This window comes from Sus scrofa, chromosome 16, assembly GCF_054392235.1.
Source record: "Sus scrofa isolate SSC_HxYL_T2T_F1_AM1 chromosome 16, Sscrofa_HxYL_maternal_Yorkshire_Landrace_v2.0, whole genome shotgun sequence".
In the NCBI taxonomy this organism is placed as follows: Eukaryota; Metazoa; Chordata; class Mammalia; order Artiodactyla; family Suidae; genus Sus; species Sus scrofa.
Window position 1 is genome coordinate 47,051,404 of NC_139398.1, and position 15,535 is coordinate 47,066,938.

At 44.6% G+C, this 15,535-nt stretch overlaps 1 protein-coding gene across 4 annotated transcripts in view; it reads left to right on the forward strand.

Moving 5' to 3' along the window:
- The window catches only part of IL31RA (interleukin 31 receptor A), an 88,334-nt gene that overhangs the window by 69,500 nt on the left and 3,299 nt on the right, over positions 1-15,535 (forward strand). For 2 of the 4 annotated variants that reach the window (XM_021076775.2, XM_003133979.7), the window contains exons 12-15: positions 1,734-1,874; positions 4,119-4,212; positions 5,379-5,460; positions 8,275-14,320. In XM_021076775.2, the coding sequence (XP_020932434.2) occupies positions 1,734-1,874; positions 4,119-4,212; positions 5,379-5,460; positions 8,275-8,721 (764 nt within the window). In that variant the 3' untranslated portion in view covers positions 8,722-14,320. Of the gene's footprint in view, positions 1-1,733; positions 1,875-4,118; positions 4,213-5,378; positions 5,461-8,274; positions 14,321-15,535 lie in introns of those variants that run through there. The other 2 variants (XR_014831342.1, XM_085002269.1) reach the window with 2 other exon arrangements.

The following is a 15,535-nucleotide window of genomic DNA, read 5'->3' on the forward strand; positions in this document are numbered from 1 at the left end:
ACATGTATTAGTACCTCATTCCTTTTATGGCTGAATATATTCTACTATATGGATAAACATTTTATTTTACCCATTCATCAGCTGATGGAATATGTGGGTTATTTCCATCTTTTAGCACTGTGATTAAGGCTGCTATGAACATTGGTGTGCTACTATCTGTTTGAACCCCTACTTTTAATTCTTTGGGGCTTATACCTAGGAGTAGAATTTCTGGGATTAATTTATTGAGGAAACACCAAACCTTTTTCCACAGTGGCTGCACCAATGCATGTTCCCACCAGCAGTGTATGAGAGTTCCAGTCTCTCCACATGTTTACCAACTTCTTATCTTCCATTAAAAAGTGTGGCTATCCAAATGGGTATAAAGCAGTATCTCCACGTAGTTTTGATTTGCACTTCCTTAATAACTAATGTTGTTGAGCATCTTTGCATGTGCTTGTTGGGCATTTGTATGTCTCCTTCGGAGAGTCTTTTCAATCTCATTGCCCATTTTTGTTTTCTTTTTATGGCCACACTTGCAGAATATGGAAGTTCCTGGGCTAGGGTTTGAATTGAAGCTGCAGCCAAGGCCCACGCCACAGCCCAAAAACCCAATGTCCGAGCTGCATCTTTGACCTATGTTGCAGCTTGCAGCACTGCTGGATCTTTAACCCACTGAGTAGTCCACTGGAGTCCAGGGATCAAACCTGCATCCTTATGGACACTGCATCAGGTCTTAAGCTGATGAGCCTCAATGGGAACTCCTCTTTGCCCATTTTTATTTATTTATTTATTTATTTATGTATTGTCTTTTGAGGGCCACACCCACGGCACATGGAGGCTCCCCGGGTAGGGGTTGAATCGGAACTGTAGCCACTGGCCTATGCCACAGGCAAAGCAACTCAAGATCCAAGCTGTGTCTGTGACCTATACCACAGCTCACGGCCATGCTGGTTCCTTAACCCACTGAGTGAGGCCAGGGATCGAACCCACGTCCTCACGGATACTAGTCAGGTCTGTTAACCACTTAGTCATGATGGCGTTTTGCCCATTTTTAAATTGGATTGTCTTTCAATTGTTGAGTTGTAAGCTTTGTTTGATATATTCTGGAGTTCCTTATCAAATATATGATTTGCAAATTTTTTAGCCATTCTGCGATGTTATTTTTCTACTCTCTTGATAGTGCCTTTTGATGCACAAAAGCTTTTAATTTTCAAGTCCGGTTTAATCTGTTTTCTTTTGCTGCTTGTGTGTTTGGTGTTATTTTTAAGGAATCACTGCCGGAGTTCCCGTCATGGCTAAGTGGTTAACGAATCCGACTAGGAACCATGAGGTTGCAGGTTTGATCCCTGGCCTCACTCAGTGGGTTAAGGATCCGGTGTTTCCATGAGCTGTGGTGTAGGTTGCAGATGTGACTCAGATCCCGAGTTGCTGTGGCTGTGGTGTAGGCTGGCGGCTATGGCTGCCCCTAGCCTGGGAACCTCCATATACTGTGGGTGCGGCCCTGGAAAAAGATTAAAAAAAAAAAAATCATTGCCAAGTTCAAGGCCATATGGATTTGCCATGTATTGTCTTCTAAGAGTCTTATATCTAGGTCTTTGATTCATCTTGATAGGCTAATTTTAATCAGAACATGGATAGGGGAATTGGGGTATGAGATGGCCAAGCTTAGAAGCCCAGGTTCCAATGCTCTTATTTTAGTGCCACTAAAGCACAATTTTCAGTTGGGTTTGACCTCTACATTTTTCCTTTAGCCAAGACAGTCAATGCCAGCATCCTGCAGTATAACCTGGAGTCCCTGACACGAAAGACCTCTTACACTGTTCAGGTCATGGCAAGCACCAGTGCTGGGGGAATCAATGGCAGCAGTATAAACTTCAAGACATTGTCTATTAGTGAGTATTTCCTTCAGTCCCTGGGAAAGTCTCCTTGGCATTTCCTTTAGGCCGATCATAGATAATGTTTGCCAAAGGCAGGGCAGAGCCAAATGAAAAGGCCGTACCTAAGTAAGAAGAACCATCTGCTGTCTGACTCACTGGCCTTCCTGGAAGGCGTATGGGTGAGGAGGGAGTAGTGAGAGCGGCCAAGCTGAGAGATGAATTTAGAAAGACCGGTCATTTTGCTGCTTTCTCATGGGTGGCCCCACATCATCAAGTTAATGCCAACTTCACTCTCCCTCCAGATCATCTCCTACCTCAAGGCTGTCCCCAAGTTCACAGTCACCAGTTCCTATGTGTCAGGGGTTACCGTACAGTAGGGTCTTGGAGGGAAAACCTTAGCTGCCCAAGCACCATTGGCCCACAGAAAGGGATGTAATCTCACCATCTGTGGAAATTTGGGGAAAAAAAAGTACATAATATGTTCTATAATCAGCTTTTACATTAAAAATTGGGAATAAGAAAAATTTAATAAATACAACAAAAATGTAAACTGTAACGTGATTCATATGATGGCTAAGGATAATATTCAAGAAGGGAAGAAGATGGGATGAAAAGGGAGATGAAGAAAAAAGAAGGAAGGGGGATGGGAGAAAAAGGCTAATTTTTCCAGGCCCTTGAGTGGCAGAGATTTGATTTTAAGGATATAGTAATACTGTTTTAAAACCTGAACAACCTTATATATTAAAAATGAAGGAACATTGCCACATTTTGTAATAAAGGCTATACATAATCTGGTTTAAGTTTTTTTGAAAGCCTCCTTGTTCATCCCATTTTCAAATGAATAAAAATAGCTTATGGTTCCAGAAAATGTGAGTATAGCGTGTGTTTTTATACAGAAAATATGCTCTCTTTTTATCAACTAACACTGCCTTTTGCAAGTTCTTTTTGATATTGCTCCTTAAAAATCTTTTAAAATCATGTTATATTCTCATAGCACAAATTGCATTATCTGATGGAATTTTCTCTAGGGTTCAAATTGAAGGCAAGAGCCTGGCTTGGAGCCTAGACGTTTCTTGCATTTGGTTTACAAATTATAGATCTCTTTTGCGTCTGTCTTTGATCCTCCACTATCTGTTTTACATGCAGCAGCCAGAATTAAAATCCTAGGCCCCCGGCTTAAAACCCATCAATGGCTTCTGCTGTATTTAAAGAAAACCCAAATTCCTTCCTGTAGCTTTCAGGATCCTTCATCCTCTGTCTCTTACTGACTTCATCTCCTTCCACTTCCAATTTCTGTTGTTTAAACTGTTCCTGCATCTGCTGTTCCTTCTGCCTGGAATGGTTTCCCTACGTTTTCTTTCTTTCTTAGTTTTCTTTCTTTTCTTCCTTCCCCCTCCCCCCCCACCGGCTTTTTTTTTTAGGGCTACACCTGCGGCATATGGAAGTTCCCAGGCCAGGGGTCCAATCAGAGCCGTAGCTGCCGGCCTACGCTACAGCCACAGCTACACGCGATCTGAGCTGCATCTGCAACTTACATCACAGCTCACAAACATACCAGATCCTTAACCCGCTGAGTGAGGCCAGGGATTAAACCCTCATCCTCAAGAATCCTAGTCGAGTTTGTTACCACTGAGCCACGATGGGAACTCGCTCCCTATATTTTTGCGTAGCAGTTCCTTCTCATTATTCACATTAGCTCGAATTTCACTTCTCCAAGGGGTCTTCCTTTGGCACTAAATCTCGAGTTGCTAACCCCCCTCCCAGCTTACCCTGGTTACTATCACCCCATTTTATTTGGCAGAACCTTACGTTATTTACTGTCTGAATTCTTATATCAGAATGTTAAGCACCATGAGAGAAAGAATCTTGTGTTTCTTGCTTCTTGCTCTTTGTTTTATTATCCAGAATACTTGTTTGGCAAATGTTAAGTGCTCAGAAAATGTTTATTAAATGAATAAAGTTGGAGGATGAAACTGGTGAACACAAATTTCTGTCAGTTTTATTCAGAGAGAATATATATATCATTGCTGTGGCTGTGGTATAGGCCGGTGGCTACAGCTCCTATTGGTCCCCTAACCTGGGAACCTCCATATGCCACGGAGAGTGGCCCTAGAAAAGGCAAAAAGACAAAAAAAAAAAAAAAAAAAACCAAAAAAACTAGCAAGGGATAGGTTACTGAAGCTATTAGAAATCATTGAGTTTTGTCAAGACAGTAAGGAGCTCAACCTGCTAATGACTTGAGTTCTCCTTTTCCCAAAGGTGTTTTCGAGATTTTCCTTAGAACTTCTCTGGTTGGAGGAGGCCTTCTTATTCTCATCATCTTGACAGTGGCATATGGTCTCAAAAAACCCAAGTGAGTTTATGGACAACTGTGTGGGTCCTCAAAATCAAGGGTAGAAAGGGATGGGAGGCACCATGGGTGGAAGAGGGCACTCTACCATTAAGGCGTATCCATTCATTTATTGGTTTCATATACATTTATTCAGTTTATTATACATCATATGCTGTGGCACATCAGAATTCTGACCAAACCAGAGGACTTTCACCCCCCAACAGCCCTAGGCACAAGGCCTAGGATTTTTTGAACAGGGAAGTGCCAACAGCTCCACAGGCTTTACCTACTGTGTTCAAGATCCAAGACTAGAGCTGGGGAGAAGGTCCTTTCTCTCAGTGTCTAGTGAGGACCCCTGGTAGCAGCAAGGCTGCTGGCTTCTCTCCCAGGAAGAGCAGGGAGCAGGTGCCTATGGAGTTAGAGTGCTGGCCAGTGGATGCCCAGGACAGACTGGTCTTTGCTTCTGGTGCAGTGTTGTAGGGCTGGCTGAGGGGCATTTGTCCTGCCTGCCTTGGCCACTGAGGGGAAGGAAGCTTGTCTTTAGGGTCTTGTGCTCTCTCTCCCCAGAGAGCCTTATGCTGCCCTGATGGTCAAGGGCTCCCTCCCCTGGAGGCCCCTCTCTCCAGAACTATGCAGTTGTGGGCCATCTCTGCCAAACAGCTATGCTTAGTGATGGTCAAACTAATGTCAACCTCAGTTCCGAACTGTGAGTTGTAAACAAGTCATCAGCACAAATTCTTGTACATTTTGCATGTCTCACAAGCTCCCTGGTGGCGCTGGTACTGCTGGTTGGGACTACACTTTGAGAATCAGTGCTCTAAAGTGTGGTATCATACAAGACCTATAGAGTATTAGCTTTACTGTGAGTAAATCTCAGAGAAATAGCTTTGTGATGGTGTGATTTTTGGCATCAGGACCAGAGGTGAGGATGCAGGGGCAGGAGAGCTGGCAAGAATAGGAATTGCTTTGCATGGAGAAAGGTCTTTTCCTGCCCCATCCTACAGATGACTGGCAGGTTCGTCCCCCAAGGTACTTTGCTTTCCTAGTTTCTGTCAGGAGGTCATGAGCTTGCCCTTATTAAATAAGGAGTCGTGCAATTCCCTATAAAAAAAGCTCTACTTTTTTGGCTTGGCTGTACAGTAACTTCTTGGACTCACTTCTTATTTTAAAATTTTATCTCTTATTAGCAAACTGAAGCACCTGTGTTGGCCCACTGTCCCAAACCCTGCTGAAAGCAGTATAGCCATGTGGCATGGAAATGATTTCAAGGTAAACATTCTTTTTTTTTTTAAGTAGATTATTGAGCAGACTGGTTGTGAGAGGTGGGCAGGGTAATGGAAGTGAGGGCAGTCCTGGTCTGAGATTTGTACGGGGTTCATATAAAGAAAATTGGGAGTTAAAAAGTCCCAGGGAGGAGTTCCCATTGTGGCTCAATGGGTTAGGCACCCAGTTAGTATTCATGAGGATGGGGGTTCAATCCCTGGCCTTGTTCAGTGGGTTAAAGATCCGACGTTCCCACAAGCTGTGATGTAGGTCAAAGATGTGGCTTGGATCCAGAATTGCTTTGGCCTGTGGTATAGGCATGCAGCTGCAGCTCCAATTTGACTGCTAGCCCAGGAACTTCCATATGCTGCAGGTAGACCCTAAAAAGTGGAGAAATAAAAAGTCCCAAGAAATGGCTGGCAGGACAGGTGGAATCAGCCTTCCTGGAATGACTTTGGCCTCGTTCTTTGGATAAGAGGAAAGGGCTTAACCAGGCTCAGAGGACCCAGTATTTGCTGGACATAGCACCAGTCCTATAAAGGATGCCACAGAAGGAAGACACTGGCCCTATCTTTAAGAACTTGACTATCTAATTAGAAAGTGGAATAGCCCAGCTATAAGATTAGAGGCCACTAAAAAAAAAAAAAAAAAAGCAGCCAAAACATTTCTCCAAAGAAAATAGACAGATGGCCTAAAAGCACATGAAAAGATATTCAATATCACTAATTATGAGATAAATGCAAATCAAAACTACAATGAGGTATCACATTACACTAGTCAGAATGGCCATCACATCATCAAAAAGTCTATAGTAAATGCTGGAGAGGGTGTGGAGAAAAGGGAACCTTCCTACACGGGTGGTAGGAATGTAAATTCGTGCAGCTACTATGGAGAACAGTATGGAGGTTCCTTAAAAAAAATAAAAATAGAGCTACCATATGATTGATCCAGCAATCCCACTCCTGGGCATATATCCAGAGAAAACCATAATTCAAAAAGATACATGCACCCCAATGTTCATAGCAGCACTATTTACAATAGCCAAGACATGGAAGCATCCTAAATGTCCATGACAGAGAAACGGATAAAGAAGATGTGGTATATATACACAATGGAATACTATTCAGCCATAAAAAGAATGAAATAATGCCTTTGCAGCAACAAGGATGGACCTAGAAATTATTATACTAAGAAGTAAAAGACAAAATCACATGATATTACTTATATGTGGAATCTAATAAAAATGATACAAAAGAACTTATTTATAAAACAGAAACAAACTCATAGATTTTAAAATCAAACTTATGGTTACCAAAGGAGAAACTGTGGCAGGGAGGGTTAAATTAGAAGGATGGGATTAACACATACACACTACTATATATAAAATAGATAACTAACAACGGCCTACTGTATAGCACTGGGAAGTCTACTCAACATTCTGTAACAACCTATGTGAGAAAAAAGAATGGATATATGTATAACTGATTCACTTTGCTTGTACACTTGAAATTTCTGCAACATTGTAAATCAACTACACTCCAATAAAATTCAAAAACAAAACAAACAAACAAAAAAATCGGCCAAGAGCAAGTTAATCTCAAGACCACCTGGAGGCCCTGAGAAGCTACTAGTGTGCATTTCTGTCCTAAGGTGAGGGACAAGCTGCCTCTAATTGTTTTTCTCAGATGGAGGAATTTGGTAGTGATTATCTGTAAGTAGAAACTCTCCTTTTTCAAACATTTTTAAGTTGAAAACTTCTGGAATTTTTAAGGTTTAATTTCTTTGTTAAGTAGAAATAAGCCTGATTAAATATAACCCTTAAATTCTTATTATTTAAAGACAGTTTCCAACATTCATTGATGCACAAATGTTTAATGTTAGCCCTGATTCAACTCAGAAGCCTTTTTTTTTTTAACATGGACATTAAAATCATTTTTGTTTGTTTATTATTTATTTATTTAAATTTTGGTTATTTCTGTTTTCTTCTATCAGTCATGTATTGCCCTATTTAATCTCCTATTTATTAAAATTTATTTAGAGTAAATTAAGGGAGTTCCTGTGGTGGCTTAGTGGGTTATGAACCCAACTAACATCCACGAAGATGCAGGTTTGATCCCTGGCCTTGCTCAGTGGGTTAAGTATCTGGTGTTGCCGTGAGCTGTGGTATAGTTTGGAGATATGGCTCAGATCCAACATTGCTGTGGCTGTAGTAAAGACTGGCAGCTGCAGCTCCATTTCGCCTGGGTACTTCCATAATGCCACATGCGTGGCCCAAAGTGAAAAAAAAAAAAAAAAAGAGAGAGAGAGAGTAAATTAATTCATAGGTAGTATTATCTGATGCCTAAAATGTTTTTTGAATCATCTGTCCATCTGGCCTCTACAGCAAGCACTTATTAATCACCCATAGTATGCCAGGCATTGACCTAGGCTCTTGGGGATACAACAATATGAAAGACACTGCTTCTGCCAGGATGATGGTGGTGATATTGGGCAAGTCATTTGTCTTTATGATTATGGTTTTTCCATCTGTAAGAGTTCTAATGATGCTTCCATCTCTGCTGAGATTTTGTAAGCATATGATTATGAGGAAAACAGCCTTGGGTTCTCTAAAAGAAGAAATCGTTTGCATACAGTGTGTTCTTTTCAGGAAATGGGCCACTCTTGCCAAGCTCCCATAGAAGGGTACCACTTTGGGTCTCCAAGAGGAATGCGGAGGCTGGCCAAGTGGTGGGACTTTGGGTGTTCTGAGACTAATAACTCTCAGCTATATCATATGTAGCCCCCAAATGACCACTGGGAATATCCCTTTCTCTTTTCCAGAATAAGCTAAATCTGAAGTTTAATGACTCTGTGAACACAGAAGAAGACAGGATTTTAAAACTCTGTTCTGCCCCCAGTGACTTTATTGACAAGTTGGTGGTGACCTTTGAGAATGTTCTGGAAGAGCTTTCCACAGAGGAACCTGAAAAGGGTCAGGAAAACACTTTGGGAGGGGAAAAGAATGAGTATGTGACCTCCCCGTATAGGCCATATTGTCCCCCTGTTTCAACCGAGACCCCACCCAGAAGATCCCAGCACCCATGTTCTGGGATGCCAGAGGGGACCTGCTCAGAAGCCAGAGAGCAGCATCTCCCTTCGGCCCAAAGTTTAGGGCCAGACCACCTCTGTGTGGATGGCGCACCAAACCCATACTTGAAAAATTCAGTGACAACCAGAGAATTTCTTGTGTCTGAAAAACTTCCAGACCAAACCCAAGGAGAACCCTAAATGCCGTCGTGGCTTGACTCCCTCTGCATCTCAGTGTGGGTGACTCACAGAAAGAAGACATCAGGACTTGGTCAGAAGAGCTTCCTCGGCATCTCCCCATCCTGCTCGTGTTACAGAAAGCCTTGCATCCTGCTGAGCAGCTCGTTGAGCTGGGTGGGCACAGACGGGCAGCGTGCTTGAGAAGAAAGGATGGTGAGGAGCCCGAGCACTTTGCAGATGGAAAGCAACGTGTTTTCTTTTGTTCAGATAAGCTCTCACTGAGGCTCTGACAGATTGACTTGGAGGGGCAGTGGACCCCGGAGGGCCTTCCCTAGGAACTGGGCCATGGGCATAGCCTTTGCTGGGGCCACTCCTCATGGTTCCAGAAGAGACTTGGCCTGTTACCAAGAGACAGTTGTTTAGTCAGCACTTGAGCACTCTGGTGGAAGGCAAGGGTCTCTCCCTTCACCTTGACCTTCTGGGCTCCAAGCTCCACCTCCAAAGCTGCCCTGACATCATTTTAGAGATTATGTCTATCTCTCAGCATAGGGGTGGGAAGTGGGGGGACTTCCCAGTGGTGCACCTGAAACGCCTCATTACCCTTCTTAAATCTCAAGTGTCTGTAGCAATGCCCCACTAGGTCACTTGCCCTTGGTCTGCTCCACACCGGTGGCTGGCGGGTTGAGAAACGAGAGAGGGCCTCTGCTGAGTGCTGGGGAATGGACTTTTGCCTGGCTGGTCTCCAGGCCATTTTCCAGCCCTGAAAACAGTTCCTGGAGGCCCTTGTTGCCCCTCCATCTTGCACCCAAGCCTGGAATAGAAAGGCACCAGAGACTGCAGTGGCTTTTTACAGGGACTCTGGCCCCTCACCCCTGGCTCAGAGCCCAGGACTGCTTACTGAACACACCCTTCAAAGGCCTCTTCCCAGAAGCAGCTGAGCAGGGCCTGGGGACCTGCAGTGCTTAGCAACTTCACTGCTCTAATACCAGGACTCCTATCTTTCACCCGCCAAAGCCCAGCCAGTCAGTGACGCCTTTAGCCCAAGTGCTGATGGCAGATACCTGGGAACTTATGGCTGGCTCTGGGCTCATACCCTGACCACAGTGACATCAGATGACTTCCTGCTGTGTGGCTGTGACTCATCTGGCTATTGGGAGAGGTCACCGAAAGCCTGGTGAGATGGGAGCAGCCGGCTGCAGCCTTGCCAGATTGAAAGGCCGATGGTACATTTCCTAAGTTTGAGAAGTCAGTGCTTGTGTAGCGGGCACAAACTTCACAAGCCACCAACTCAGGGGTGCAAAAACATCACTACTTGCTATAACATTAACTTCTAGCCCAAGCCCCTGACCTTTTAAAGTAACTGCAGCCCAATGTGGTGATTTCTGAGTTGCCTTGGGTTTGTTAACTTAGTCACATTTGGTATTTTGATGCCCTGTCCACCAGGAACTGGGTGTGTGCATCACAGGACGTTCAGGGGAACAGTACAGTTTTGTCTCTCATTTGGTACCTGCCCAGCACTGGTCTTGGAATGTGCCTTTGGCTCCTTCCTGTCCCTGTCAAGTCACCGGCCCCTTTGCTCAACCAATTGCTGCAATGAGCTGGGGGACGCGGTGGGGGGTGCTTTCCCAAAGCTCTCTCCTCATTAAGTCTCAAGTGTCTCCAGCACCCCCACCCCCAAATTCTTCACTCCTAGTTTACAGAAGAGCAACTACTGATAAATCAAGGAGTGAGGGAAGCCTGGAGCAGGGCACTGGGACCCCGTGGCCTGAGAGCACAAAGGGACCAAACAAAAGGGATACCCGGGATTCCTGTCTGTGGTGGGCTCTCTCTGCCCTGATATCTCCCCACCCCCAACTGTTGTGCCCCAGGCACGTCTATGACCCGCCTGCCCCCAGAGTTCCAGATGTGGTCCTTTCCAGCCTACTTCTGATTTGTGAACTTACAGAAGGTCCTCGCTTTGTACCCCACACCTCTCCTCTCTCTCCTGTGACCCTCTGCCACCTCCAGCTGGTGGTGGGGTGGGGGGGGAAGTGCGCAGAGTGAGTCTCCCTAAGCTTGTTTGTCTCACACCTGGATGGGGCTTTTGAGCCTCCACTCCAAGGGTCTGCTGGCTGGGGAGAGAGAAAAGGCCACAGGCGGCTTCAGTGAGTGGGTTTCAGAGATGAAGACGTTACCCTCAGCTCTCCCTCCCTTAATCATTTCTCAAAGCCTGAAGCATCTTCTGATGAACATTTGGCACATACCATACCCCTGGCCCTTCCTCTGTTTCATTTCTTCTTCCCTTTTCTCACTTTCCTTCTTGCCTCCTATCTTCTGCTTTTTTCCCACTACTCCCAGCAGCTTCTCATCCTTTTAACTCTTCCTTTTTTTTTAATTTCTTGTTTCTGTTTTTATTCCTTTCTCCCCTTTCCATCAGCCCCCTTTGGTCATTTTCCAAATTTACTTTTGCTTCCTTTGGGGGCTGGGAAAATTGGGGCTCTCTGGCTCTAGATGGCCAAGGTGACTTCGTAGGAGTTAGCACTTGCTGCCAGTAAGAGGAGCAGGTGACCCAGGACCCCAGGAAGTACATTCAGTGCGCCACACACTTTGCTTTCCAGAGCAGATTATGGGACGTGGCCTAAAAGAAGCCACTGGTGACCTTGCTCTCTTGGATCCAGTCATGAACTATTCCTGCTCCCAGGGTCTTGAGCTGGCTCTGTGGCCGGACGGAGAAGGCCATCTGCATTTTTTTCTCTGTTACTGTCAAACAGATATTGAGAGACACAAACAGGAAAACTTGCGTTTTTAGTAAGGTCACCGATAAAATTCCCATTAGAGTTTTCTAGGGCTCTGGGAACCATACAAACAGCTCTGTTGGTGCCCTATTAATAGCCTTTCTTTTACAATAATGTCAGAAACATTTTAAAATTATGGCAGAGAAGCCAATCTGTGGTTAAAAAAAGAGAGAGAGAGAGATACCTTCATTATTTCTCTGGGAGGCTGCAATAAAACACAGTAAAAACCATGTGGGATGAGGGGCTGGGTGGGGGTGGGGGTTTGAAAGAGGCAGGAGATGGGGAGAGAAGGGAGAGGTCTGTCATGGGTCTAGCCATCGCCACGGCTGCTGTCACATCGGGGGAGCATGTGCCCAGACCCTCCTTAGGGGATTCTGTCACCCTCTCCAGTGGCCCCTGGTTACTACTGATGCTACAGGCATGCTTCACCCCAAGAGTTGGCCAGCCGGCTCTAGGACCAAATCTGGGCTCTGTTTTTGTAGGGCTCATGAGCTAAAAATGATGCAGACATTTTAAAAGCCTGGAAAACAAAATTGAAGGAAGAATAATGTTTGATGACATGGGAAAATTCTATAGAATTCAAATTTCAGTGTCCATCACTGAAGCTGAATTGGAACCCAGCCACACCCATTCTTGAATACCGTCGACAGCTGCTTTCGCTCTACAAAGGAATTGAGTAATTGTGACAGAGTTTCTCTCTGTGACAAAGCCTAAAATGTTCACCATCTGGCCCTTTACAGAAAGTTTGCTGACCCACCCCTGTGTAGTCCACAGTCATGGGGCTCAGACGGCACAGTGTTTTAACTTTGAAGTAGCTGCTCGTGGGGAAAAAGAAAAAATCAGGCTCTGTCATTCTGGATTTCTATGGGAATAGGGATGGCCCCCTTAGAAGGGCTCACACCCTCTGGCTCCCGCTGCCCTCACAGTCCTGGTCCGTCCGCTGCCCTAGGCTAAGCTGGAGAGTCCGTAGCTATTCATCACTGACTCCAGTGGTCCTCCACCCCGGGTCATTTTGTCTCCCATCCCCAGCTGGCAGACATGTGGCAATGCCTGATGTTCTTTTGGGAGGGTACCACTGGCATCTAGTGGTAGAAGCCAGCAATGACGGTATACCTACCATGCTCAGAATGGCCCTGCAACAGAGAATTACCTGGCTCAAGGTGTCAGTGGTGCGGAGGTGAGAGATCCTGGCTGAGGTAACCTCTGCCCTGGACCCACAGCACTTGCCGTGGGTGCAACTCGGCATCCATACACAGCTCTAGGTGTCCCTCCTTTTTTTTTTTTTAATTTAAATTTTGTTTTGGACTCACCTTTACAACATCAACAACAAATATCTCTAAATCCCAATTATTTGCATCATTCTTATTAATTCACTCCTGATATGCTCTGTGTGTCCCTACACACGTTTTCATCTAGTTGCAAGGGATATATCGATTTGTTGGTGGTCTCCCCTTAATATTATTTCATGTGTAGAATTCCGAGTGTGAAATAGTTCACAGTGGCCAGGTGGGACTTCTTGGTGTGCCTGCATGTTGTGGTTTGCTAAGGATTGTTTTAAATGTCCTCCTCGTGTAGAGAGAAACTTCACTGAACATGTCACACAAAATCTTCTTTTTCACCTTTCTCTCCATTCCTTGGGGATCTTTCGAGAAGTAGAATTGCTGGGTCAAAGTTGTATGGTTACTGCATGACTGTGCCCACCCAAAGCTACACTGGTTTGCCATATCACCAGACCTGTCGGAGCTATCTTTTTGTCCTTTTTCACTGATAATCAGCCATTCACCGCTGTAACCTAGATTTTGTCAATTTACTGGGTATGGTTAATGAAACTTCAGAGGTATTCACGTTGCTTAAATCATTGTGAAGCTGAACTTTTCTCATCTACATTTTATCGTCCCCATGTCTGCCTGTCGACATTACAGAATCTTCTATTTCTAAGCTCCCAGGGGCACTGAGAGATCAGCTGAGCTGCTAGAAATTAGAGGTACTCAGCAGGACCTGAGAACAGTTGTCGGACTTTGTCATTTGGTTGACTCTTTAAAATATGTGGGTTTTGTAGGGCATTTTCAAAGAGAAATTTAACACTGATGTATTTTGTTCATTGTTTTATGTAAACGTTAATTAGCGACAAGGCCTGTTTGTGATCAAAGTATGTGTTGTCAGCAGTGTTGTGCACTCTTGTTGGGTGGGGGTCTGGTGCAGAGCCTGACAAGGTCATCAGCAGGCTTCGTTCCTGCAGCAGCTTTTTCTGCACACTGGAGTCAGTGGGCAGAGATTGCTCAGAAGCACAAACAGCCCCAGTCCACATTTGCAAAAGCCTAGAGGCCACCCCTCCCCTCAGCTCAGAGCTCCTGCCAGGCCGCTCTGTCCCTTGCTGCCAAGAAAGGCCTGGGAGAGGTAAGGGGAGGGAGTCCGCAGAGCACAAAGCTAGTGTCCACAAGCCGAGCTGTTTGAGGGGATCTGCATGCTGGGGCTGCTGATTCTCTTTTTTGGGAATGGGGCCCTCTATCCTCCCCAACTTCACTACATGTGTAGAGTGAAATGCCAGGAACGCATCCTGAGGCCTGGGCTTTGAAATGTAAATCAGTGTGCAAACCAGAATGATGATGACAGTGAAGACAGCTGACCCTGTGTACCAGGAAATCTGCCTCTTTGTGAGCTGTGCCTGTTGTCTTTTCCCCATATTGTTCCTATGTCGATGCAACATGTAATGCATGTGCATGAAAGTTGTGTATCCTAAGGAGAGTAGGAAAATGTGGTTATTGTAACGAGAACCATCTTTCAAATGCTTTGTTTTAAGTACATTTAGATTTTGATCTTGCAAACAATAAAAACCCTCAGATGTTTTTTTTTTTTTTTTGGAATGCTGTACTTCCATTTTAAAGTTTTACTCACTCAGATGTTTAAAATGAGACTTGAAAATGTAAAAACATGAGAGGTCTTGTGACTGTGGGCGACACAAGAGCTCCAGGTGTCCAGGAATCAGCCAGGGGGCAGATGCTCCTGCACACACCTCCTGCCAAGGACCTAGTGGGGGGTGGGGGGGAAGAGGAAGGCCTTATGCTGGCTCACACCATCCCCCTCAACTCTCCCCCTCCCCAGTTGTCCTCCTACTTGATTCCTCCTGGCGGCATTTCACACTCCTACCAGCTGCTCCAGCTCCCTGGGGTCTCCCCTCACTGCTCTGAGCAGATGACGTGAACCCGCTGTTCCGGGAGGGTCTCAGAGGCAGAGACAGCTCCATCCCTTCCTGTGCCTCTGCTGTACTTTCAGCTCCTCCTTCTGCAGCAATTCCTTTCTTTCTGCCTCTAAATGTGCTCTGGTCACCTCCATCTTAAAAGAAAAGTTTCTCCTTTTTTATTTCTTATTTTGTTTATTTGGGTTTTCTCTCGCTTCTTCTTGGTGGGTCTGGCCAGAGGTTTGTCAATTTTGTTTACCCTTTCAAAGCTCTTGGCTTCATTGGTGTTTTTTTTTTTTTTTTTTTTTTTTCTTTCCCTATTGTTTTTGGAATCTCTATTTTATTGATTTCCTCTCTGATCTTTATGATTTCCTTCCTTCTGCTGACTTTACGTTTTGTTTGTTCTTCTTTTTCTAATTCTTTTAAGTGGTAGGTTAGGTTGTTGATTTGAAATTTTTCTTCTTTTTTGAGGAAGGCCTGTATCGATGGAAATTCCCTCTTAGAACTGCTTTTGCAGCATCCCATTGATTTTGAATGGCTGTGTCTTCATTGTCATTTGTCTCGAGGTATTTTTTAATTTCCTTTTGATTTCCTTATTGACCTCTTGGTTTTTTAGTAGCATGTTGTTTAGTCTCCATGTAGGCAGTTTTTTCTCATTTCTTTTCCTGTGGTTGATTTGTAGTTTCACACCATTGTGGTCAGAGGAGACGCTTGAAATAATTTCTATACTAATTTGTTGAGGCTAGTTTTGTGCCCCAGTATGTGGTCAATCCTAAAGAATGTGCACTTGAAAAGACTGTATATGCTGTTTTGTTTTGTTTTTGTTTTTGTTTTTTTGATGTAATGTCCTAAAAATATCAATTAAGTCTAACAGTTCTATTGT